The 27808-nt window shown below is 38.8% G+C and overlaps 1 protein-coding gene across 4 annotated transcripts; it reads right to left on the reverse strand.

The window, feature by feature from the left end:
- Positions 1–3: 3 nt before the first annotated feature.
- tax1bp1b (Tax1 (human T-cell leukemia virus type I) binding protein 1b) lies at positions 4–27683 on the reverse strand. Of its 4 annotated transcripts, none has more exons than XM_046847786.1 (18): positions 27538–27683; positions 26398–26593; positions 17841–17943; positions 17126–17316; positions 16531–16689; positions 12328–12476; positions 11693–11783; positions 10813–10998; positions 9827–10078; positions 9568–9726; positions 6761–6830; positions 6482–6600; positions 6147–6272; positions 3846–3932; positions 2911–3091; positions 2639–2790; positions 1542–1624; positions 4–1220 (listed from the first exon to the last, which is right to left on the reverse strand). In XM_046847786.1, exons 2-18 carry the CDS (start codon positions 26575–26577, stop codon positions 1019–1021), a joined length of 2490 nt encoding a protein of 829 aa, XP_046703742.1. In that variant the 5' UTR covers positions 26578–26593; positions 27538–27683; the 3' UTR covers positions 4–1018. The 4 variants fall into 4 exon arrangements, with proteins under 4 accessions (XP_046703742.1, XP_046703741.1, XP_046703744.1 ...); XM_046847785.1 differs by having other exon boundaries at positions 2911–3094; XM_046847788.1 differs by lacking the exon at positions 6147–6272.
- Positions 27684–27808: the final 125 nt, after the last annotated feature.

Below are 27808 nucleotides of genomic sequence, written 5' to 3' on the forward strand. Positions count from 1 at the left end.
AGCTATTGTTCCAAACAAAACTTTATTGGTGAATATCAGAGTAAGAAGACACACAAGAGGAAAAAAATGGTAACTAGAAGACATTATTAACTTAAATCAAAGTAAACATAGTAGTTTGGTTAACTGAGACAGAGTCTAGCGCTGGCTGATGTTCAGTAGTGCAGTGCTGTGTACAGGTTTGAGTAATAAATGCAGTATCTTTCTGTGCTGGATGATTATTAAAGGTCTCTCTCGCTTCATTTTTCGGACATCAAACTGTTTTGAACATTACCTTGAACTAAAACATTTATATATGAGCTTCCTTCAAAAATGTATTTTAGTCTGAAACCAGGCTTGTCAAAACAAAAAAACAGATCAAGAGGTTTTGAATTCAGTGCACAGTGAGAGGACAAGCATGCAACTAAAATATAATGGCTAAAGAATCAGTTGAATTAAATAGAGAAAAAGAAATATCTTGCTCCTTATAGCCTGTACTTGTAATGAGATATTTAAAAGCATTTTCTAAAATAGATTTTATGACTATATGATCAGCTTGTTGTGTATAAACTAGTATTTTGCCCTGACAGTACAGAACTGTGCTAGATCAGCACAGAGGGAAATTATTTCATACCTGACATATTTAGTTCAGAGAAGTGTGGCGAGTGCTTGCACTTACGTGTGTTGTTAAGATGTTACGCTGGCTACTCGATAATGCGTTTGACAACGTGACGGTGAAGTTAGTCTGTAAAGCCTTCTTCGAACAAACCCATACTAATAAATAGCACCCCGGAAAAAAAAATCCTGTACTGTCAATTCTGCAGTAGCTTTAATCGATTGTGTTCTAGTGACCCCACCCACCTTATGATCTTGCGATCTTAAAAACAATTCCTTAGCAAAGAGAAAGTCGATGAGCTTATTAACCGATTGCTTCGAAGTAAATGCTCACAGCGTAACATGCGGCTACGAGTTAATGGCTGAAGTTATGAAGTGATCTAAATGAATTAATATAAATGCGGTAAAGATTTTCTCTCCGGCTGGTCTAATCGAAGTTGAGTATGTTGCCATCGAAATGGGTGAGCACGTGCTTCTCGAACAGCTGCTGATCGCAGTCTAGAGGGAACTGCTCACTGCACATGGGACACACCTTCCAGTGGCTCTCCACATGCTCCTCGAACTTGGACTGGTCGTAATTCGGTGGGAAGATGACCTCACAGAGCGGACAGCGCTTCTGTAACTCCTCGCTGCGGGAGAGCAGGAGAATGTTGATGCATGGGAAAATGGTAAATACAAACGAGTGAGAGGGAGGGGTGTAGGGGAAAACAACTGAAGCTATCCAAGGCGAATAAAAGACAGTGCATGTGAGCGATTGTGTGTAATAAGCTGTTTTGATGATGCGGGAGAAGCAAGGGAGCGAGGCAGTAAAACAGCATCTGTGTGCTGGGCGATGTGGGTGGGCCGTACAGCTAATTCAGCCACAAACACAACTCCTGCCGAGCTCAACAACAGGACACATGACAGCACTTTCTGTGTGGTACTTTCTCAGGGTGTCTGTGCGTTTTTACCTGGTTTCAAAGCAGAATGGCATTTGTCCATCGTTGAGGAAGTGGGTGGGCGGCTCACTGACAGCGGCCTGGTCGTTAGTTTGCTGTAGAGAGAGCACACAGGTCAGAGAGTGCTCGTTAATGTTACTACCTTTGTCAGCATTAGCGTTAACATCTACCCTCTGATGTGTACCACAATTCCTCTCTGAGCTGAATTACTTAATTAGCTGCAGTGTTTGGAGGCAAGCTGCAGAGGTCTTTAATGAGCTTCCATAAGTTCTGGCAAGCTCAGCTAATCCCCGATCAGCATAGCAGAAAGGGCACAACGCAAACCCTAAGTAGCTTTTCCCACCAGATAGCGTAGCTCGGCACAGATACCAGTGCAAATCTAAAACGATCTGTTTTTAATCGTGTTACTGTGTGTGCGTGTCTAAAAGAAACACGGGCGCCCCTGTGAATTTGGTAAATCTGGAAATGCCGATCAGTTCATATCCTGAGCTCAAGCGCTCTCTTGTTTTTGCTTCTCCAAATAGCGATGTGGGTTTGCATACAGTTTTCCATTGCATTTGATAAGAAAAAAGTCCAACACTACTATTGAAAAAAACGTGCGAAATGCAGACTGGTAGAAAGGCAATTCTAGCTAGTAGTGTTTCTTAAGGCTAGTAACTGACAAATATATAGACAATTTTGTTTACTGTCCAATCAATGGTCTATCTGCTCTATCCCTAGCTCCACCCATTAATTCCTGCACAGTTCGCTTGGCTCCGTGGCAAGAAGGCTAACCGAATAAAGCACAGGTTACTTGACAATGGAAAAATAAATCTTTCCTTTATGCGCACTTTATTGGGGGAAATATACATTTATTGATATGGCCTACATTTTAAAAATTTGATCTTTCGGGCATAATTTTAATTAGCATCTTCCCTGGTTTTCCCTCGTTATAGTAGAGCCGAGTGAATAAAAACACTTTTTTAAAGATTTTCAGCACTGTATCTGTTTGAATTATTTAGTAATTACTGTCATGAATACGATCCATTAGTAACTTAGGAATGTGAAAAACTGAGCACATGAGTAAACAATGTGGATGTTCTTGATGTGTGGAAGCGTGATCTACTCACGGTGTTTGCCTGCTCCTCTGGTTCCTCCAGACCATCGGGACGGCTCAGGTTGCGGGCAGGCTGGCTGCACACCACGTTACTGTCCCAAGATGGAGGTCCTACAGGAGGAAGCCTAGGCATCTGATCATCTGAGAACTCTCCATCTGCACTGTCTAAACCAAGAGACACAAAAGAGCATAGACTCTACATCCTTATCTTAAATTGTAACCAAAGCTATTTAAATGTAACTTATCTATAGTTGTTTCATTGTGTGTTGCAAGTGGAAAACTGACCCCTGCTTTCAGAGGTGTATGGGTTTCCAAACATCAGCTCTGTAGGACGCTGGGCCACCAGTAAAGGAGAGGGGACATCTGGCTGATATGGCAGGGGATACTGCAGAAACACTGGTGGCACATCCAAACTAGGATCCCCCTCTTCCTCCTCTTCCTCATGGCTAGCACTTCTCTGCAGCTCCTGCTGTCAAAGAAGTCTTTGTTAAAGTTCAGCTAGTGAATGACTGGAAACAAAAGTAATACTAGGTAACTCTAAATGGCAACTTCATGATTTAAATGCCCTAGATGGAAGCTGCATTTAAATTTTACTGTTACTATATGTAGCTGTGCTGCCAAACAGAGGCAAAAAAAAAGTCCTTGAAGCAGCAAACAATTTATTGACGGCTATTCAGATTTCCATCAGTTTTCCTTTTCCTCCAACTTTAACTCCAGACAATACATCATCCACCACAGTATTTTAGCTGCAGCACTGTGGACGCACTAGCCACCCTCGTGCACAAACAGTTTAATTAGCTCCTTAATTAAAAACTCCTCTGCCTGTTCAAAGGGATTCAGAGCTTCGCATTTTACTGAAGTTTTCTGCAGGCGCCAATTTAATTTACAGTCTCAGCCTCAAATTGGGCCATTTTGCTAGATGTAGCATCAGGCTCTGTGCTCTAGCTACCTCTCTCAGCAGTGCTTTCTGTTTTTTGGATATTTTTTTGGGGGGGTGCTGCTGTGCATCCCTTTCTGTGGTCCAGAGTAATTGAATGGAAAATGAGGCCTTGCTGGCTCTACTGCCCCAATTAGAGAGATACGTTAAACCTAAACCAGATCCTGGAAGAGGGAGGAAAAAAAAAAAAAAAAAAAAGGAAAGAAAAAAAAAAAAGCACTCTGCGGGCATTTTTAGATTGGCACAAATCTTTGAAGAAAAAAAAAATAATTCAAAACCGCACCCCTTCAAGTTTCTCCTTCTCTTTGGATAAAGCAGCGAAGCTGTCCTTCAGCTCCTTCAGTTCACGACCCTTGGCTGCTACCTGGCTCTGTGCAATGAAGAGAACAGTAGAACAACATTTGTTAAGAGCATACGGTGTGTATAACAATGTAGACTGAGGGTATAAATATCCAGAGGGAAACGATGAAAATTCTTCAGTCTGGATGTTTAGCAAATTAGTAAGAATGAGATACGACAAATCTTTTCCTTAACAATAACTTGCAGCCACTTCCCTCACTGCTGAGAAGGACCGAGTCGCTCTACCATCCTTTAACAGTGTCATTTGCTGTGCTTAAATGAAAACACAGCGAGTGAACCGTCACATTCAGCTGCCTTGCATCGAATATCTCTGCCTATCCTGCTCCGGTCTCGTGTCTCGTGTATACAGCACTAAAATACTGTCTCCACTCGGTGCTCTTATAAACCTGCCCTGTCTGTGCAAACATACTAACAAATTATATTTGCCAGAAAAAAAAACGAGTCAACGCATGACTCACAGACAGAAGAGAAACATTGTAAAGGAAAGTGATCAAGAGCTCAAACTGTCTTTACTTACAAAGCAGCTCACAGCAGCAGGTATGAGCTCTAGTCAGGTTAGCACGAATAAGTTACAATAGCACAAGAGAGACTTTTAATGAATTGTGAGACTAAAGCTAATCTGATTTCGTTCTAAAAGAAGCAGAGTAATGTAATATATATATAGTTTCTAGCACAGCACCTATTGATTGTTTACTATAAAGTTTTTTATAGTGAAGTGAATGTTTGCTTTCAAAAAAATCTAATTAAATAAATAAATATTGAAACAATAACTGACATTCATGTTAGATATTGATATGTTCCACCATAACCCTTACAGCAACATCAATTGAATATGCATAACATGCATTGTGTGTGTGTGTGTGTGTGTGTGTGTGTGTGTGTGTGGGCCACCAGAAAGTGGAAGAAAACATTACTAGCACTAGAACTACTCAGTAGGTAAAAATATGCTTAATTGAGTTACAGTAAGGTGACTGAAAATGTTATTAAAAAATCTTTAGATTTGTGTTGTGTTTTATATATATATATATATATATATATATATATATATATATATATATATATATATATATATCTGTACAATGAAGCACGGTCATATTGTACTAGAATAATGCGCTAAATTGGAGTAGAATGTATACGTCTGTGTATATCGGAATTCATCCTGCTACTTCTAGCAGCAGTCTCATCGTCAAAAAACACCAATGACCCAGTTCCATTGGCAGCTATTTATGAAAACACCATCTCCATGCCAGATAGATGATGTAGTATGTGGTATTCTTCGAATCACTCTAGCTCTTTCATACTCTTCTCAAGGCAATCTTTTGGCTAAAAGTACTTTGTTCCAGGACTTTGCTTAAAAGAAAATTACCAACAAAAATTTTGCAAAGTCTAATCTTGCTTTTCTGTCCTTGAAGTACTGCCGGTGTTTTGCATCATGAGTTAAACCCTCTGTATTTACATTCATGAAGGCATCTCCTGTAGACTTTGACAATGATATGACTACTTCCTCCAGAGTGTCAACTTGACTTGATGTTATGAAAAGGTTTTTCTTCACGAAGTGAGGAATTCTGCATCATGCACTCCAGTTGACTTTTGTGGTCTTCCAGGCCTACTGGTATTGTTGAGCTTTGCCAGTGCATTCCTACTTTTTAAGAATATACCAAACTATTGATTTGGCCACTCTGAAAGTTTCTGCTATTTCTATAAAGTCTGGGTTTTTTTTCCCCAGCCAAATGATAGCTTCCTTCACTTGCACTGACATCTCTTTGGACTGCACATAGAGAATTCAAATGAAAATCAACCAAATGCAAAATCAACACTTTTGAATCAACTCCAAGCTTTTTATCTCTTTAATTGTTTTTTTAATTACAAAGAAAACAGCCCACACCTGGCCAATAGACTGGTTTAAAAATAATATTTTTGGAGCCTAAAAATTATCTTTAAATCCAGATTGCATTTTATTTACTTCCCTTTAAAACCGTTATGCTGGTATGCAGACAGAAAAATTTTAAATTGTGTCCCAATACGTTTTGTCCCAGCTGTATGTAATTCATAGTAATAATATGAGCAGTTATTTTGTGCAGTGTAATGCAGTCTAAACAAATATACAGAAATATATATTCTATAAGCAAACTTATAAAATCTCCACAGTGAAAACGAGAATGCCTTCAAAAGGAGAAAGAACTGACTTCACAGGTAATACATTGGAACAGTAGGGGGCGCTGACCTTGTAGCGGTCCTCCTCAGCGGCCAGCTGCAGCTTTAGGCTGTCGTTGATTTTCACCTGCTCTTTCCACTTCAGCTCAAGTTTAGCCAGCTCATCCATGAGCATGCCATTGCGGCCTTTCTCCTCCTACAGTACACGTGACGTTTACAACATGTCTTCGATACTAGAATGATTTAACTGTAGCATGTGGCAGAAAGCTACCACATACACTCACTTAAAAGGCGGCTGTAACTAGATGCACATGTTGATGCACTAGGCGCACATGTCACGTCTGCCGTGAAGATAAAAAAAATAAAAGAAATGATAATTAATACTAAAGAAGCAAAGTGACTTACACACAACATCTGTTTGCACTTCTTGTATTTGTCGCTTTTATCAAACACATCCTTACTGACACCCTTCAGCTTGCCCTGGATAATAGCATCCAGCACATTGTCTGATGAGCCTGGGCTTCCTGTCATAGAAACAAAAGCTTACTGACACCTTTATCAATGAAGCTTTACTGAAAACTGCATTTAACTACAGAATCTGTCTTCTGAAATACAGTCGAAAGGTCGTCTAAATGGTTAGTACACGGATTAAATGCCATTAAGCTCGGGTACAAAAAGACTTACCTGGAACAGATGCCTCAGGGCTGGCAGACAAGGGGCCAGTCGTTGCATCTAAACCAGGACTTCTCTTTGCCTAAAAAAGTAACAATAACTTTTCATTTAGTATCTGCTCTAAGTATAAACTGATGTATGATTATTGAAAACTGGATGGGGGATGGGTGTCTTCTCTCCAGATGGGTTAAGACTGTTGTTTTGGCCAATACTTTGTTTCCTTTTAAAACATTTTGTTAATGCAGAACCCAAGTATTATAATGGTACATTCCAAAAATTGAGCCTCCTGTTAATCCAAAAGTTCACGGTTTCTGCTGAATTCACTAAGACACATTTAAGACTTTTTAAGACCACTAAGAATTAAATTTAAGACCTAGATCACAACATCAAATAAACACAAATACGTTGTTAGCAACTGGCCCTAAATTCATTTTTCTAAACTTTCACTTCCCTGAAAAATAAAATCCGTTTTATGCCTGTGGTACAATCCAAGAGAGATTCCTGCCAATAACAGTAAGCCGATTGGCTGTTGCATGTTGGTTCCATTTGTAGTCGTAATATATTTGGACTAGCAAAAGAAAGAACTACAACACCACCGAAACAAAAAAACATTCTAAAGTGCTGCTGGAGCATTTCAACGAGCAGTAGAGGTACCGTTACATGGACAAAATTAAGACCTGTTTAAAATTATTTTGGTAAATTATTACCTAAAAATATTATTTTTTTTTATTTTAGACTTTTTAAGACCCTGCAAAAACCCTGTGGGGAATGAAAATCTGATATTTAAACAGCAGTATTTAAACAACTGAACTATGAACTGCTGAGAGCTGTGTTCCATACTCTTTTTAGGAAACAGCTTCGAAAATTCACAATAAATGAATCACTTTTCTTTCGATTTAAAGAAGAAGTGAGCACTGTTGATCAGTGTTCGGATTTTTTGGAACAGAAACTTTCACAAGCGTAAGTCAGTCAGCCTTGAATAGACTGAACCTGCTCGCTCACCTCGTATATACTCAGCAGCTGGAATATAATGTCTTATATATTCAGCAGCCGTATCGAGTTCAGGACAATTGCTAATCTCTTTTTGGGATAAAGTGGTGAAGAAAGTCAGGAAGTTGTTAAGCTGGCGACATTGCTAAGGTGTTGAACGGGGCATTAGACTATACGGAGGCGTGTTTACTCACCCTTGCTGCTCAGAGAGTTTGACCACCTGTTTCTGCAGTCTCTGGCATTCCTTGTATTTCTCCTTATAATGTTCGGCAGCCATCTGCAACCTGAGCTTCAAGTCTTCCACTTCCCTCTGCAGCTCTGCCACAGCCAAATCCTCAGACTCTTTACGCTGCTAAGAAACACACATTCACTTTAAACTACTTGATACCTAAAGATGTTTGCTCAAATGTAGAATAGGAATTCTGGGAGTGACACTAAACACTACAACTCACTGCTTCCTGTGTGGCTGAAGTCTTCATTTCCTCCACTTGTTTTTCCAGATGACTGCACTCAGCCCGTGCCTCAGCCTGGCCCTGTCTGAGCGTGTCAGCCTCCAGCTTGACACGATAGAGCTCAGCCATGCTGCGATCTCGTGAGCTGGATGAGTCCGCAGCTCTGCAGAAAGCATATTAGCCTGTTGCTGAGTGGCCTGCAACTGTTCCTCTTTCTGCCTCAGGGCTGGCAGACAAGGGCCAGTCGTTGCATCTAAACCAGGACTTCTCTTTGCCTAAAAAGTAACAATAACTTTTCATTTAGTATCTGCTCTAAGTATAAACTGATGTATGATTATTGAAAACTGGATGGGGGATGGGTGTCTTCTCTCCAGATGGGTTAAGACTGTTGTTTTGGCCAATACTTTGTTTCCTTTTAAAACATTTTGTTAATGCAGAACCCAAGTATTATAATGGTACATTCCAAAAATTGAGCCTCCTGTTAATCCAAAAGTTCACGGTTTCTGCTGAATACACTAAGACACATTTAAGACTTTTTAAGACCACTAAGAATTAAATTTAAGACCTAGATCACAACATCAAATAAACACAAATACGTTGTTAGCAACTGGCCCTAAATTCATTTTTCTAAACTTTCACTTCCCTGAAAAATAAAATCCGTTTTATGCCTGTGGTACAATCCAAGAGAGATTCCTGCCAATAACAGTAAGCCGATTGGCTGTTGCATGTTGGTCCCATTTGTAGTCGTAATATATTTGGACTAGCAAAAGAAAGAACTACAACACCACCGAAACAAAAAAACATTCTAAAGTGCTGCTGGAGCATTTCAACGAGCAGTAGAGGTACCGTTACATGGACAAAATTAAGACCTGTTTAAAATTATTTTGGTAAATTATTACCTAAAAATATTATTTTTTTTTTATTTTAGACTTTTTAAGACCCTGCAAAAACCCTGTGGGGAATGAAAATCTGATATTTAAACAGCAGTATTTAAACAACTGAACTATGAACTGCTGAGAGCTGTGTTCCATACTCTTTTTAGGAAACAGCTTCGAAAATTCACAATAAATGAATCACTTTTCTTTCGATTTAAAGAAGAAGTGAGCACTGTTGATCAGCGTTCGGATTTTTTGGAACAGAAACTTTCACAAGCGTAAGTCAGTCAGCCTTGAATAGACTGAACCTGCTCGCTCACCTCGTATATACTCAGCAGCTGGAATATAATGTCTTATATATTCAGCAGCCGTATCGAGTTCAGGACAATTGCTAATCTCTTTTTGGGATAAAGTGGTGAAGAAAGTCAGGAAGTTGTTAAGCTGGCGACATTGCTAAGGTGTTGAACGGGGCATTAGACTATACGGAGGCGTGTTTACTCACCCCTTGCTGCTCAGAGAGTTTGACCACCTGTTTCTGCAGTCTCTGGCATTCCTTGTATTTCTCCTTATAATGTTCGGCAGCCATCTGCAACCTGAGCTTCAAGTCTTCCACTTCCCTCTGCAGCTCTGCCACAGCCAAATCCTCAGACTCTTTACGCTGCTAAGAAACACACATTCACTTTAAACTACTTGATACCTAAAGATGTTTGCTCAAATGTAGAATAGGAATTCTGGGAGTGACACTAAACACTACAACTCACTGCTTCCTGTGTGGCTGAAGTCTTCATTTCCTCCACTTGTTTTTCCAGATGACTGCACTCAGCCCGTGCCTCAGCCTGGCCCTGTCTGAGCGTGTCAGCCTCCAGCTTGACACGATAGAGCTCAGCCATGCTGCGATCTCGTGAGCTGGATGAGTCCCGCAGCTCTGCAGAAAGCATATTAGCCTGTTGCTGAGTGGCCTGCAACTGTTCCTCTTTCTGCCTCAACTGTTCCCGCAGGGCCTTGCTCTCCCCCTGAGAACATAAACACCAACTTCAATTTACTTGCATGCAAGCACACAAACTTTCAAAATACTCTACTACGTCATCATTTTTGCAGTAATGATTGAGCTTTATATTAGTCAAACTTTCAAACTATTTTACTGTATTTTGCTCAACAATAAGCACATCCTAGATATTTATTTTATGCTGTTCTCTGCATTAAAGACCACAGGGGTCAGGGGACTGGAGTTGACAACTACTATAGCAGAGTATGGAAGTCTAGTGGCTAGTTCATGTCTAGCAGTCAAACTTATTGGATTATGCATTATAAAAAAAAAAAAAGAGAATGTTTTGCCAACTTCATGCTGTTTTTCCCGCTCAATAACTGCAGTTGCCTCTGCTCTGCCCTTCCTCACTTTCTGCTTTGCGTCCCCATCTCTTGTCTTCTCCCTGACCCTGAGCTGTGTTCATGTCACCACCGAATTGAAAACAAGGCAAGGTGATTTCTTGGAACGGATTAAAAAATAAAGTGTGTGTGTTTTTTTTATGGGCCGAAATATACTCAGCTGCTTGTAAATGTATCTGGGCGTAACGCCAAAGTAAAACCTATGTGTGGGAAACACTGAGCTTAAGCCTAATACAACAGGCACCCAGAAACTTTTTAGGTGTCAGTTTCCAAAATCTGCCAAAATCTCCAAACAGCTTTTGATACGCCACAGAATCGACGGATAGCCTGGAATGGAATGGGCTGTGTTGAGTTATATTACCGAGGAAGAACTGTTAGCCAGTAGCTGGCGATGCTGCTTGTCTTTCTCTGCCAGGCAGGCTTTGGCTCGGGCCAGCTCCTCCTTCAGCTGCGCAATGGTGTTCTCCTTATTCACATCCACTGATCTCAGCATCTGCAGCTCAGCACTTAACTTAGTGTTCTCTAGCTCTCGGTTTTTCAGGTGAATCTGGCTCACACACACACACACACACACACACACACACACACACACACACACACACACACACACACACACACACACACACACAAAAAAGAACTTAGCGGCCTCATTTGTCTAAGACTCTGAGACACTGGCTTTTGAGCACAAACGCTCCATAATTATCACCAGGCTGCATTTCCGCTCTGCGCGGAAATGCGCTGCCTAACTCTAATTATAAAAGCAATAAGGAAGCACCGGCAGCACTGGGCTAACCCACACAGCCAGGGGCAACAGCAATGAGGTGTGGGCCTTGCTGTGTTTCCACAGCTACAACTCCAGGTCACACCTAGTTCCTGTGCCCACCACAAAAAAAAGCAGCAGAGATGTGTAGATCTTCCTGTGTGAACAGAACCAGACCTGTTCCCAGAGAGCAGGTAAACTGAAGCAGAGATGGGGGTAGGTGTTGTGCACTATGGGGCACAACCTAATTAAGCTCTGCTTTAGGAATAGCAGCTAGACTAATTGACTCTGGCTAGGGTCGGCCACCAGCGTTCCTTCTCTCCTGACACCTGAATATCGCAGCAAATCGCCTTATCGCACAGTCATTCAAACATCGGTAAAGATGCATGCCATTTCTAGTAGTTCTTTTAGTAGTGCATTAAAACCTGTCCAACAATATATCGTTTGGCGATGATAATTCTGATGGGTTTGGAGGTGTTACCTTATAGAGCTCTTTCTCATCCTTCTCATTCTTCAGCTGAGACTCCAGTGCTTCTTTCTCAAGTGTGAGCTTCTTCACTCTATCCTTCAGGCTGTCAGTTAAAACATTAAGTAATCAATAACCCTCACTTGGAATTCTTACTCAAGCAATAAAAGTACAGTATTACAGGGCTAATCTGATGTAGATGTGTTCAACCAAAACATGTCACTGATAGTACACATAAGTACCATGGTATATATTTGACCTTACAACATCCTACCTGATCCATGTTCACATTTTAAATATAATAATAATAATAATATCATTATAATAATATCATTAAATATTCTGTGTGTGTGTGTGTGTGTGTGTGTGTGTGTGTGTGTGTGTGTGTGTGAGTGTGAGAGAGAGAGAGAGACAGAGACATGAAAATGCAGTTAAGGCACTACTAGACTTAAAACTGCAGGCTTTGTTACATTCAAGCCAGCTTATAACATCAAGAAGGATATGAAACATCTGAAGCAGATTTTGCTAATTACAAAACCGTAGTGAAATCATTGAATAATTCACACAGGCTGCAGTGTATAAGGAATTTGCATAAAAACTAACAAACAGACCACAGGATTTAGAAAATATGTTCAATAAAAATGACACACCAGTCCAATTCTGTCTCCTTCTGCAAGCCTTTCTGGGTGACTCCAATAAGATCATCTTCTAGCTGCAGCAGCCGTGCTGTATTCTCTTCCATCCTCTTCTTCACTTCCTCTCTCTCCTCCTGTAGGCTTTGAGAGGACAGCTGTAGCTCCTAAGATAGACACAAACACTTCTCAGTATAAGTTTAAAAAATAAATAAATAAATAAAAAAATACCACAACAGGAAAATGGGAATATAAAAAAAAATTCAGTGCGTTCTGACACGCACATTGAAATTTTAATTAAAACGGATTTAAACCGCTCCAATTTATCTTGACTAGAGCGGCACGATTTGGAAAAAATGTCAGGGTGCAATTATTATGGTCAATACTAGGAGGTTCATGGATGTGGTGAGGGAAGACATGCAGGTAGTGTGAAAGAGGCAGATGAAGAGGGACAGGGTGGTATGGGGACGGATGATCTGCTGTGGTGACCCCTAATGGAAGCAGCCGAAAGAAGACGACGACGACTGTAATATGCGATGTATTAAATGGTATCGTGAGTCCACTTGATTGGTTATCAAGGAAATTGCACACAGATTAGTGATAATGGTTTATTAAAAACTTTAAAGTTTTTCAAAATGAATATAATAAAATAACATTATGTAATAATAATAATAATCGCACAAGCTTACGCCGCGATTGCGATACAATTAATCGCGCAGCACTAGTACGGAGAAATATTTTTTTTAAGCGATGCACTGTAAAATCTTGTTTTTTTTATTTTGAAAAAAATAGGTGTTTTACATGACTGTAGGGACTGATAGAATATTATGTGAACCGCCAAGAAATATCAGATAAATCATGGAAAAAAAATGTATCCTCCTGAATTCCTCTGTACTGTATCCTTTTAGAAGCAAAATCTTTTTAGAATTATTCTAGCAGCACATAAAACAACATATAAAAGTGCAGTCATAAAATTAGCAGCCACAAATGGGTGGGCAAACTCATCTTAACTCAATTTTCCCTCTGTGCTCATACAAATATACTTCTAAAACTCCACACGAAGTCAACCAAAGTGTCAATGATATTTATAAAAAATGAAAAATAAATTTGTGATTATTAAATTAATGATTATTTGTGTCTGTCTGTGTGTGTGTGTGTGTATGTGTGTGTGTGTATTATATACAGTACAGACCGAAAGTTTGGACACACCTTCTCATTCAAAGAGTTTTCTTTATTTTCATGACTATGAAAATTGTAGAGTCACACTGAAGGCATCAAGGGCTATTTGACTAAGAAGGAGAGTGATGGGGTGCTGCGCAGATGACCTGGCCTCCACAGTCACCGTACCTGAACCCAATCGAGATGGTTTAGGGGTAAGCTGGACCACAGAGTGAAGGCAAAAGGGCCAACAAGTGCCAAGCATCTCTCGGGGAACTCCTTCAAGACTGTTGGAAGACCATTTCAGGTGACTACCTCTTGAAGCTCATCAAGAGAATGCCAAGAGTGTGCAAAGCAGTAATCAAAGCAAAAGGTGGCTACTTTGAAGAACCTAGAATATGACATTTTTCAGTTGTTTCACACTTTTTTGTTATGTATATAATTCCATATATAATTCCACATGTTAATTCATAGTTTTGATGCCTTCAGTGTGAATCTACAATTTTCATAGTCATAAAAATAAAGAAAACTCTTTGAATGAGAAGGTGTGTCCAAACTTTTGGTCTGTACTGTATATTTATTTATATATTTATTTATATATATATATATATATATATATATATATATATATATATATATATATATATATATATATACATATATATATATATATATATATATATATATATATATATTTATTTATATATATATATATATATATATATATAAAAATGATACACATATACAAATTGAGCACTTTATTAAGAACACCACTGCACCTAAGCATTCATGCACTTCATCATATAGCAGGGAAATGGCAGTCCTTACAGTAAAATCTACCAAACAGGGACCAGCAACTTCAGGTAATGTTCACTTCAACCATCAAAACTGGGAAAAGAATAATGTCATTGTTATTAATCATGTCATAATTGTTGGTGCCAAATGGACTGGTTTGACTATTTCGATAACTAATGACCTCCTGAGATTTTCACACACAATCTCTACAGTTTACTCAGGGTGATGCAATAAAGGAAACGCATCTGGTGTGTGGTGGTTCCACAAAGAGATGCGCCTTGTTGTTGCAAGAGGTCAATAGAGAATGGTCAGATTGGGTGCGATTGGGTTACTCAGATAACCACTCTGTACACTCTGTTGTGGTGAGGAGAAAACCATCTGAAAATGCAGGCAAAACTGGGCTACAACAGCAGAAGACTGCGTCGGATTTCTCTTCCACTTCAACAAGAATCCATAGACTCAAATGCTTTGTGTAAACTGTCCAAACTGGTGGAGGTGGTGTAATGGTGTAAGGAAGGTTTTCTTGGCACACATTAACACAAATCAAATCACAATTTGAATACTATAGCCTATTTAGGCATTGTTGCTACCTTTCAAACTAAATTTGTCGAGTTCAATGAGCTTGAGTTGCCTTTGCAGTCACCGGCTCTAAATCCAATAAAAAAATCTTTGGAATGTGGTAGAACGGGAGATTCACAGTATGAAAGTGCAACTGCATAATCTGCATTAATTGCAGGATACAATCATGCAAACATCGATCTTAAAATAGATATTTTCAGCGTCCTGTGGAATCCATGCCATAGACAATTGAGTTGTTTTGAAACCAAAAGTAGGCCCTACCCAGCATTACGATTGTGTTCACAATAAAGTGCTCAGTAATAGTACATTAAAATGAAATTCCTTTCTTCATAGAGCATATAATCAGCCATAATACAGTATCCCTGGAGCAGTTGAGGCTTAAGGGCCTTGGTTTAGGGCCCATCAGTGACAATAGCAGGTGCTACTACTTGCGTACCCAACCTTGTAATCAGCATTATGGGAACACACCCTCATAAAAAAGACCACTGGCATATGGAAATGGATTTACACAAAAAAAAAAAAAAAAAAAATGGAGCATGCTTATTTGACTTGCACAGTGACTCCAGCAGAAAATGCAGATGAAGAACACAAGTGTCACACCCTCAAATTGAAAAAAGCAAATTCTGAAAATGACTTAAATTCAACATTTTGACACTTTAATGAGAATTAAAATGTATGGCTTTTTTTTAATTACTTAATTTGGCATAGCTTAATGTTAAGGAGAGTGATAAAGTATTGGTGTTTAAAACAAGGTATTTTATATATATATATATATATATATATATATATATATATATATATATATATATATATATATATATATATATATATATATATATCATGCATGGCTCTGTCTGTAGAATAACAGGATCATGCTGCGGGGGATGCGTTCAACTAGTAATTAAAACAAGGCCGCCGAACATGCGTGGCCAGAATGGTCAGGGTTTACGAGTTATGATTCACACAGCAAAGAATTCACATTTGTTTGCAGCTCTGTTTCTAATCATTTTGTATTGTTGTGGATTGTCAAGCTGCTAACAAGGTGGATCAGATTTGATCTGCTTTAGTACGCCGAGTTATATAGACACTAATGTGCCCATGAATGTGAGCTAGCCCTTCTCTTATCTGTGCCTTGTTGTTTTATGTACCGGTAATAGTTGTTTTACGTGCTTCTTACTAGGGCTGCTGCTATTGATTATTTTGGTAATCGAGTATTCTAACGATTATTCCATCAATTAATTCAGTAATCATATAAGAAGTAGTTTTTCTTTATTAAAGAGCAATACTAAAAAGTAAGAAAATAAGATGCGTCTCTTAAAATGAAGTAATTTTTTTCTTTTTAAAGAATTTTTTTTTGCTGATATTGCATAAAAGTTTAATTTGATTTGATGCAAGAATATCGGTGAAAACTAAACTTTCTTACTACAAATGATTTACAAACAATAAAGCTAAATCTTTGTTATGCATGCCCTGTACAAAGTGGCAAAGAATACATTACAATCCTGTGCCCACTGCTTTTCTCAGTTTGATAATGCAGCCGAAATCTAGCCACTTTTTCTTATTAGCTTGTCGTGTTGCTAGCTACTTCACAAACAGGTAGGTTGGCAATGGTTTAGCTATTTTAAATCTTGAGTAGCTTGTGGCACATGTGTGATTTTACTAGAAGGAGAAAAGATGGCCAACTCTGACCTGGACTTCCTTCCTGAGCAGGGCAGTGTTCTCTTTCTCCTGCTCATACTCTTTCTGAAGTCTGTCTTTCTCTTCCAGCAGCTCATCTCTCTCTTTCTGCAGGAGCTCCATGCTCTTCAGCAAATCCTCTTTTTCCATGCGCACCTCCTCCATCTTTTGCTGAAAAACAATTGATGTGGCAAATGCAACATTCATCAGCAGACACATGAAAATGCGGCACCTGATTTGTGATTCATCGAAGCTTCTGATCGGTGAATCGGACAGAAAGTTTACATAGGCTACTTAACATATGGTTTTTAATTAGACAAATGTACAGCAGTTCATCTGCACAGAAAAAACAGGAGTAATAATCAGGCTCCAGAGAGGGTTTTTACACACGTTGTGTGTGTGTGTGTGTGTGTGTGTGTGTGTGTTATATATATCTTAGATAGATGATAGATAGATAGATAGATAGATAGATAGATAGATAGATAGATAGATAGATAGATAGATAGATAGATAGATAGATAGATAGATAGATAGATAGATAGAGATATGTGTATAAAATACACACACATACACTTAACAAAACTTACAGGTCTCTTTACTTACTTACCTCTAGATAGCTGGCCTTGGTGGTGACAACCAGGATGTCTGATCCACCCTCATCCTCCACAGTGAGCAGCTCCTCCTCAGTGGGGCTGTTAGCACGAAACTGGAAAGGAGTACTGGCCCCACGAATCTCTCCTTTATGAGTAACATAACAGAACTGGTAGAATTCCCCATCATCGTTGGGCACGTAGTAACCTGTAAAAAAAATTGTAAAACACAAATCTATTTGGTATCATCAATGAAGGAATATTGAGATGGATGATTTCACCAAAGGCTCATAGAAAGCCCTCTGTAGAATGATTAAAAAAAAAAAAAAAAAAAAAAAGAAACAAAGAAACAAAATAATAAATAAAACCTGTAGCCACCATTTAACACAATGTTTTACAATTCACATGTGCAAACTAAAAGTGTTCTAGCTCATAAACTGTTTTACTATATCTTTCTGCTATCTCTGGTGTACCTTTAGCTTACATTTTACAAAGTTTTCCGTGTTTGACCTAACCGACTGCTAGAAAACAGGCGCATCGACACTTGGTTGTGCTAATGGGGGGGTTGAATTGTCCATATTTTACTGCATCTGTCATTTGGATATTAAAAGATCTTAATATACCTCAGAAGGAGCCCGAGACATACAATTGCCTTTAGCTGAGCAAAAAAAAAAAAAAAAAGTCCAGAAATGGTGCAATTTAATATTCAATATTATCTTAGGGTAATTTTACCTTGAAAGATCACTGATCTGTTGATTGCAGTCCCTTCTGTGTACACCTCTGGCAGAGGAGACCACAGGAAGGTGTAGTAGTCACGAGCTGTGCTCCATCCAACCTATGAAAGAATGGATTTTAAATGTTAAACTGGATAAATATAAAAAAAAGGGGGTCGGGGTTTAAAACATGGGCTTTTTTGCAGTAATTTAGAGAAATACAGCCTGAAACTATTTATCAACTTACCCGTCAGACTAAAAAGAAAACAAGAATGGACAGCCTTTTTCAATAAAAGGAGGTCTATTTAGTCTGCCACACATGCACTCTAATTCAAAGACACTAGACGCAGTGTTCAGATGGTCACGGCATTACCCATAGCCTGACTCACTTGTATACATCATGCCCTTTCAGAGCCAAAGCCTGAGACACACACTCAGCGAGTTCTAGCATAATGACTGATACGTGGTTCTTCCCGGCTGCCATTTGCGCAAAGACCTTGCTGAACAAGTTTAGTTGAGGGAGCATGGCTACAACTTAACAGGAAGAGGAAAATAGGTGAAAATTTTACACATACTTCAAAATGAAAAGCAAAATGTAATTATATGTATTTTATGTGTTGTTAACTGATGGCTGATGAGGGGGTGCACAGAAAATATATCCATAAGTTCACCCGTCTGCCATAAAAGTGTCAAGCAAAATCAGACTCACGTTGTACTGGCTGTGGGTCCCAACACGTGCACAACCCCACACACACACACACACACACACACACACACACACACACACACACACACACACACACACACACACACACACACACACACACACAAAAAAACAAGCTTGATGCCTCATAACTAGAAAAATCTAAAGCAAGTGATTTAACATGCATATGTACAAATCCTCAAATGCACTGGCAAAACAGTGATATTTAAGAGCTTCTCTCACTGTGAAGTTCACAATTAAAGTTGCTGTAATCCCCTGACTGTACAAGGGAGAGTAGCCTGGGGTGCTGAAGCTGTAAAGAACAGGAAACCATTAAAAGCAGTGTCATTACTGCACGCTGGACACTGCTCACTCATTAAGCCTGTTTAGTGGGAGTGGGGGAGAAACTAAACCCCTGTGTGCTTCTCATTTAAGCCCAGATAGAAAGCCAGGAAAAGCTCAAGTGGATGATCAACACACAGAATGGGAATCTATGACATTCAAATAAGGTTTAAATTAAGACTTGATGTAAACGTCCATTTCTTAAATAATGACTTGGTGAAGCCCTAATTCTGAACATACATGGCAATTGTTACAAGCACTGTCCCCTTTCCACGTCCCTAATTTCACATTTGATCAACCTTAAAGACAGCAGACGACCTCCAAAAGCATGTGTGAAATGCAAGTAAACCGGGCATGCAAACAGCCCCCTTGCTGCCTTAAAGCCCCAGACCAGAAGCCATTTTTCCTGCTGTCACCCCCCCCGTGTGCAAACACCATCTGTGACCAGACGTAATGGTGGAGGGGGTTGCAGCAGAAAGACACTCTATGCAATTTAGTTGAAGGTGGATTGTCAATTTCAAATTCTACTTGATGTTAAGGTTAATTAATAAGAACTGATCGGGATGTTATAAATTCATGTGTACAACACAACAGACATATTAGCTGGTAAGGCACCGAGGTCCTGCAAACAAATGATCACCAGTACCATTTTAATAAACTCTCATTTAACACCTGAAAGTAAACTTATTTTATCAATCTACTCATTTTCTTTAAAGAGTTGTATGCAAACGTAATTAATGTCTATATTCATAGGACATCCAAAACGTAATTTGCACAATGTTCTCTCATAATGAAAAAAATATGAAGCATTCCAGTGTTCCAGTGCATGAATGACATCCGAACTAGTGTAAAATAAAGAAACGAGTCAAGCTTATCCTAAACAAAACAAAACCAGATTGCGGCTCCATTTTGCTATTTTCCTTGTTTGTTAATTAAATGTTTATTGTTAGATGTTTCGGGGAGTTTTGCTCAAAGCTGAATGCCAAAGTATGCTTAAAACCATATTTGCAAGTAAAAAAAAAAAAAAAACTGCCAACGAGTTTTAGAATTTAGAAACCACAGGAAGAAGTTATGTATTAAGAAACAAATCGGACACAAAAAACTCCCTTTTAATAGTATTTATTTTAAGAAGCATTGGTGTTTTTTTTTTTTAGCTTGTGTCTGAAATATCTCTTTGAACGCCTAACTTCAAGCAGTAACATGCAAGTCAACATTCAACCAGTCCAACAAAGTGTGTGTAGACAGACAGACAGACAGACAGACAGACAGATAGATATGTACACAAATTGTTTCGCCTTGCACACTCAAATGCTGTTTGATGCAGGAGTGCTTCAGCATTGCTTTAGCGGTTGCAGAAGCAGAACTCCACTTGTCAGTGCTCAGACCATACCCCACACACTGCAACAAGTTGGTTTACATGGCCGTCATTCCAGAAGGAAACCCCTGCTAGTTCATAAAAAACCCTGCAAACAGTTTGTTGAAGACGACCTGTCTAAGGGCATGAATTACTGGAACCATGTCATGGTATCCAATAAGACTAAGATAACACACAGCCAGGAGGATTATATATATATATATATATATATATATATATATATATATATATATATATATATATATATATATATATATATCGAGTATTCTGCCAATTACTTTAACAATTAATCAAGTAAATGGACAAGGAGTACTTTTCTTTATTAAAGAGCAATACAACAGAAAATAAGAAGATTTTAGGTCCTATAAAATGAACAGGTAATTAGCTTTATTATTGCCAGAATTGCATACAAGAATATCTCTGATAACTAAATCCATTTAGTGAAATGTAAATACAAATATATAAATAAAAAGGGTAAATAAAAAAAAATTATAAATAAACTTCAGATTACTATATATTAAAAAAAAAAAAAAAAAAAGTAAACACACTAAGGTGTTTTCTTTATTTCTTTAGTTTGAAATGATCCCAAATTTTTGGAAACTTTCTGTTTTCTTTAGCCTGAGTCCTATGGAAGCCTGTTTCTGCCACAAAACAAAATAAAACAAAAAGGTGTGCCTAATCCTGACTTTTTTCCCCTCACAATTCAGAGTTTATTTCCCTTATTTCTGACTTTTTTCTCGCAATTGCAACTTAATTTCTTGTAAACATCCAACATTTTTGGTCCTTGTTGTCGGCCTGAAGTTTGAAGATGTTGGTGTATGAACAAGGCCACCTCTGCTTAAAAAAAAAAAAAAAGTCAGAATTGCGTGAAAGAAATTCAGAATTTCGATAACAAAAGTCGGAATTTGGCAAACATTTATTTTGATGTGGCAGAAATGGACTTCCATATGAAGCTTCTCACCCCTTGCTGTTTTCTACCCATTCCTCTATTTTTTCATTATGCAGCATCTTTGTTTACCTCTCCAAAGTACTCTAGAGTTTAGTGGGCAATGCAACAGTATAATGGTATAATATATCACACACACACATTATGTGCATGTAAGATTTTTTGAATGTTGATTAGCTTGCCATTTTTACTAATGATTTTTTTTTTTTAGTAAAATGTGTAAAATTGATCTCAAGTGTCAGGTACAAAGAATACTACAGAATACATTGGCTGAACAGAGTTAACATTATTAATATGAGCACTATCAGTAGATTAAATTTGAAATATTACAATTATGATTAGAGTTTTTATTGCTGAAATAAAAAAAACTAGAATTACATCTTAGGTTGTATATTGCACATAAGTAACAAGTCATTTTGTAAAATACATTTAATTACTGTTGGAGTCGACACAATAACAGAATACAAATGTGGGTCCTGAGGCTAAATCAGTTGACAACAAATGCTTCAGTGTTTTTGTAAAACAAACATCAATTCAAGTCAGACTTGAATCTACCTGCAGCAGTAACAAGAACATATATCAGGATGCAATGCTGACTTCTGTTCCTTCTCTGACAGGATAATTACAAAGCAGCATTCGCCAGCTCCACCCTGGTGGCATGTTCTGACGCTCCAAACATGACGTTCACAAATTGCAAATCAGGCCTTTGTTACAGCTCCAATTTCAAAGAACACCAGGCTGGTGCTCTTTGGAATTGCCTATTTGTTTAGATCATAGACAGAAGAGACAAGCCAGAGCTCCGTTTAACATACAGGTTATTGCTAAAGATTTCAATGGCAGAGGACGTAAACAAGAATCTTGAAATCCAATCACGATTTCAAAGACAGCCAAGTACATCCATAGGATGGGTTCAGGCAGCACAAGGCAGACAAAAAGACCAACAAGTTACTACTCGGGCTCTATTTCATTAGTCACAACTCAGGTAGTGTGAAGTCTTCCCCTGAACACCAGGTGGCAACAACATCCTACTGGCAGCTGTGAGCCCAAGTCACAGCTCTAGGCCAATGACTCATGAATCAGGTATCCATTTTGGCATTGTTTCATGTTTGGCACAGCACCCACCCATCTTTCAGCAAAGCAATGGCCGTGTGAAGGATTTACAACCCATAGGCTCTTCCTCCCCAGGGTTTACTCCTGCATCAGGAGGTCTGTGTGCACTTCAGAGGTACAAATGTACTCGTATCTACCTCCAGGGCAATGCCGTGTTTTGTATACCACAAACCACAAGCTTGGAGAACAGGCTTCAAGCTCCAATCAGGATCCCACAAAAGGTGGCAATGGCAACAAAAAATATATAAAGGGAGCAGCTGTAAGTGACAAAGGCACTATACATCTATTGTGCAAGAAAGTAAACCAATGATGTCAGAATCTCATCTTTGCTCTTATGCTCTTTTCCATAATTAACCTAGGTCTTATATATATAAAATATATATAAATAACAGGAAGCCATTCTTTGAAGCCATTTAACTTAAGTCCTAAAATCTGGATCTTAGACTGGTTTTCAGCAGAGGTTAATCCCATGGCTCTTAATGAAGAACACTGCCTGCAATGCAACACAGCTGCAGAGGAGGAGAAGCCCCTTCTGAACAACGTGTTGTAAAAAGTCTCATCAAACTCTTTCTACACATAGAAACTCATACACACAACCAAGGAGGCTCTATAATCCCTCTTTGATCTCATCAGACCAAAACCCAGTTACTGAATCTTGTCAGTTACCAGTCTTCCTTCCATCTTCAAAACCATTAACAGTTAAATCAGTGTTTCTTTCTGTAGCCATACTTCCCTTAACATTGCCAGGCAGTGGTGTGCCTTTTTTATTTATTTATTTATTTTTAAACAAGCAGCAGCTGGGAAAAACTGCAGCATGCAAACACTAAGCTTACCCTGCCAGCAACTATAATTCATACCTAAAAGCTCCCACAGCCATTGAGCTACAGTAGTTCTCTCACCTGCATTCACAGATAGTAGGTGAATTTTCACCTACATTCCAAGCAATTTACACTCGAACATGAAGCAACTCATACTGTCAGTCTCAAGCCCATGTATAACAAAGTTTTATCATTGCCAATGTGCTAGAGCCAATATTTTTTATTTATGAAGCAAACTGAATTTTTAGAAATGCATATATATATATATATATATATATATATATATATATATATATATATATAAACTTTTATTATTATTATCTATTATTTTTTATTCACTCTCACACACACCAATATATATATATATATATATATATAAATAAAACAGTGGGGGTTGTGGTGGGTGTTCACTATTTTGTAAAATAAATTATTGTTGACCCAAAACACCTGATTCGCCAAATGATCTCTGAAGGAGTGCTGTGGTTTCTGGCACCAAAATGTTAACAGCAGATCCTTTAAGTCTAGAAAATTGCGAGGTGGAGCCTTCATGGATCAGACTTGTTTGTCTAGCACATCCCACAGATAATTGATCAAACGATGATCTGGGGAAAATCAGATGGTCACTGCCTTTAAGGAATACAGTATTGACAGTAAGTAGTGTATTTGGTCTGCAAGAATGTTTAGGTAGATGGTAAACATCAAAGTAACATCCACATGAATGCCAGGCCCAAAGTTCATCAGTTCATCAGCAGAACATTGCCCAGGGCATCACACTGCCTCTGCTGCCTTGCCATCTTCTCATAGTATATCCTGAAGCCATCTCTTTCCTAAGTAATCAGACAAACCCATCCTCATCATGCCAGGCCACCTTCTTCATTTGCTCCATGGACCATTTCTGATGCTTACATGCCCACTGTACACAGGGGTCAGAACACACAGTGCATCACAGCCTGCTGTGCATAGGACTGTGTTGCTGCACACAATGAAACATAGCTAGCATGAATGTCTACAGCTCCTTTGTAGGATCAAATAAAAAAACTGGCCTTTAATCCCCACCAGCATCAAGGTGCCTTGGGAACGGTATACCGTTTGTCTGTGCTTGGACTACTTTTGGTAGGTACTAACTAATGCATAGCAGAAACATCTCAAATCCTGCCTTTTGGGAGATGCTTTGACCTAGTCATCTAACCCCAAACATAAAAAAGGTATTTTTAACAATAAGGTTGTAAAAATAAAGGAGTCTAAATACAGACTGCATAGGGAAGGTTTGCATTTCTTTTAAAGAAACATCCTCAATTCTTCATGGCATGAATTACAAAATTTTTTGAATAATTCCTTTGAGATTTTGGTCGATAATGACAAAGTTGTATCACACAATCCTGCAGATTTTATGTTTTTATTTTTGGTCAATATGCTGAAAATAGCCATTAGAAGATGCTAAATTGTGGCCACATAAAGGGATGATCAGCAACAAGACACAAATAGACTGTGGCATTCAAGCAATGTCTGATTGATATTAACAGGTCCAAATATTGCCAAAAAATTCACTCCCCTTACCATTACCAAACCTCCAACGACTGGACTGATGACAAGGCGGGTTGAGTTCATGGATTCATGCGTTTGGTGCCATATTCTGACCCCACAATCTGTGTGCCTCACAAAGGCCCACTAGATTGCAATATCTAGTGCCGGTGAGTCTATATAAACTGCAGCCTTTAAACTTTCTGTTCTTGGCTGACAGAAGTGGAACCAAACACCAAAGCAGCCCATCTGGTACCAAAAACCGTGCCTATTTGAACCGATTATGATGTATACTGAACAAAATTATAAAAAGGTAACACTTGTTTTTGCCCCCATTTTTCATAAACTGAAGTAAAAAATCTAACACTTTACTTATGTACACAAAAGGCCTATTTCTCTCAGATATTGTTCACAAATCTGTCTAAATCTGTGTTAGTGAGCACTTCTCCTTTGCCCAGATAATCCATCCACCTCACAGGTGTAGCAGATCAGGATGCTGATTAGACAGCATGATTATTGCACAGATGTGCTTTAGGCTGGTCACGATAAAAGGCCACTCTAAAATGTGCAATCACACAGCACAATGCGACAGATGTTGCAAGTTTCGAGGGAGCGTGCAATTGGCATGCTGACTGCAGGAATGTCCACCAGAGCTGCTGCCCGTGAATTGAATGTTCATTTCTCTACAATAAGCCATTTCCAAAGGTGTTGCAAAGAATTTGGCAGTACATCCAACCGGCCTCACAACCCCAGACCACGTGTAACCACACCAGCCCAGGACCTCCACATCCAGCATCTTCACCTCCAAGATTGTCTGAGACCAGCCACCCGGACAACTGCTGCAACAATCGGTTGGCATAACGAAAGAATTTCTTCTCAAACGGTCAGAACCGTCTCAGGAAAGGTCATCTGCATGCTCTTCCTGTTCCAGTTCCTCAAATATCCAACAACTTCGCACAGCCATTGAAGAGGAGTGGACCAACATTCCACAGGCCACAATCAACAACCCGTTAAACTCTATGCCAAGGAGGTGTGTTGCACTACGTGAAGCAAATGGTGGTCACACCAGATAATGACTAGTCCCCCAATACAGTAAAACTGCACATTTTAGAGCGGCCTTTTATTGTGGCCAGCCTAAAGCACACCTGTGCAATAATCATACTGTCTAATCAGCATCTTGATCTGCTACACCTGTGAGGTGGATATATTATCTCAGCAAAAGAGAAGTGCTCACTAACACAGATTTATGGACAATTTGTGTGTTCATAGAAAAAGTCTTAGATCATTGAGTTCAGCTCATGAAAAATGGGGGCAAAAACAAGTATTGCCTTTATAATTTTGTCCGGTGTATGATGTAAACCAAACATTACCTAAAGATCTTGCTGTGAATCTTGTGTAAATAGTTATTCTTCTGTTTGTTTAGCTGATTGGTGGACAACAAGTGAGTAAATGTTACTAACAAAGTGGTCAGTGTGTGTATTTCTCATATTCAAGAATTGATATCGTTCTCCCAAGAAACACTTTAGAGAGAGATTTTCCTCTTAAACCAAATTCAATCGCTCATTCATTCTGGTGATATAAAAAAAAAAGTGCTTGAGTTTTGGATTTGCTGAAGTAATCAATTTGCCTATAAAAGTAATGGATTTTTTCTTTTCTTAAAATCTATTAAAATGTACTAGTGCTAAAATAAAATACACACACTGCTAACTGCCCATTAAAACCTTTTTTAATATAAATTAACTAGAAACTGTGGAGCTTTACCTTGAATATTCCAACCCAGTCCTTGGGATGGGGCTTGATGAACTGTGTGAGTGTGTAGTGGCATTCCAGGGCAGCATGGGGGAGATAGCTCTTCCCCATGTTCTGGAAGATGACATGAGCAAAATTTGACGTTTCCATGCTAGCAGGTGCTGACAATCCCTCCTGTAAAACTCTATGCATCTATCAGCAGCTGGCCCTGTATTAAAAACATGAGAAATGCATAGATGAGTTACTGTCTGTTATGACACATCCGGTACTTCCCCAATAACATAACAGGCCGAAAAGTCACACATTCGGACTTTCCAAATCTTCAACAGTCACCATGGCAATAAAGAGCATAATCAATCCCATAAATCATTTGTTTTGGCATGACAAAATCTCACATGACTCGATGACTACTGATGTCGCACTTATTGAAAATAAGATGAAAGATAATATATTATGGAACGTAGACATAAACGTGTTGGAGGAAATCACTCGTTGTTTTGGCACTGTGACGGCGTTTAAATTCCAAATGAATGTGTTATGTATACTGTATGCTGTGTACATGCGTATAATCCTATGGATAACTTGCTAACACAGCCAACTATACTTTATACTAGTTAAACGTGCTAGAATTCGTATATTGGATACGCAAGCCACTTAAGAACACGACGTTACTGTTATTATCGTTATTATTATTATTCATTATAATTATCAACTATAACGATCCAGGCTAACTAAGCACATCATGTAAGGCAAAGTTCGTTGCTAGTAGCATATGCTACAGAGCTAAACAATAACAAATGACGTTCCCAGTCATTTCCTAGCCTTTTTTAGCCTAGCCAGATTCAAAAATCCTAATTCGGATTCACACAATTCGGGTTTTGTTGTCATTCTAACGTTGAGAAGATCGAGTTGCTTATCGTGTAAACCTATATATATATAGATATGTATGTAGGAGTAGGCACGAAGCGGATCTCTAAACGCTTAGCATGCTACTTCTGAAAGCGGATTATCTAACTAGCGTTAACTAATAAGCTTCTATTGACCTCAGACATCCCTGACATCGAAAAATACCATTTTCACCAAAAACAACTATCACAATTATATATAAATGGAGTTTAATATCAGTGTACAACTATATAAATCGTGGCCTACCCCATGTTTTCCAACCAGCAGAAACCCTCGGTCGTGTTGTTGACGCACTTTCCAGACTCAGCTGTACATTCCCCACTTCGCTTCCTGGAACATGACCACGTGACCGTCTGACGCATGCGCTTAAAACGTCGCTCTTCGAACCTGAAGTGAAAGTTTACACCGACGCTACAGCACACCTCTGCTGATATGAGATCAGACCTCGTCGACCACTTTTGCCCGTGTGCAGTATCAAACCATTAACAGTTCAGCCCTGCAGGAGGGTCTTTCTCAT

The sequence above is a fragment of the Silurus meridionalis genome, chromosome 4, assembly GCF_014805685.1.
Source record: "Silurus meridionalis isolate SWU-2019-XX chromosome 4, ASM1480568v1, whole genome shotgun sequence".
NCBI classification, from domain to species: Eukaryota; Metazoa; Chordata; class Actinopteri; order Siluriformes; family Siluridae; genus Silurus; species Silurus meridionalis.

What these genes read in the sequence shown, in the direction of transcription:
- tax1bp1b (XM_046847785.1), bottom strand. Translation starts at nt 26,577, where the DNA reads ATGCATAGAGTTTTACAGGAGGGATTGTCAGCACCTGCTAGCATGGAA. An exon ending in TGCTCAGGAAGGAAGTCCAG is followed by an intron (nt 12,477 to 16,530) that starts GTCAGAGTTGGC and finishes TGTCTATCTTAG; the next exon opens with GAGCTACAGCTGTCCTCTCA. An exon ending in TGGCTAACAGTTCTTCCTCG is followed by an intron (nt 10,079 to 10,812) that starts GTAATATAACTC and finishes TTATGTTCTCAG; the next exon opens with GGGGAGAGCAAGGCCCTGCG.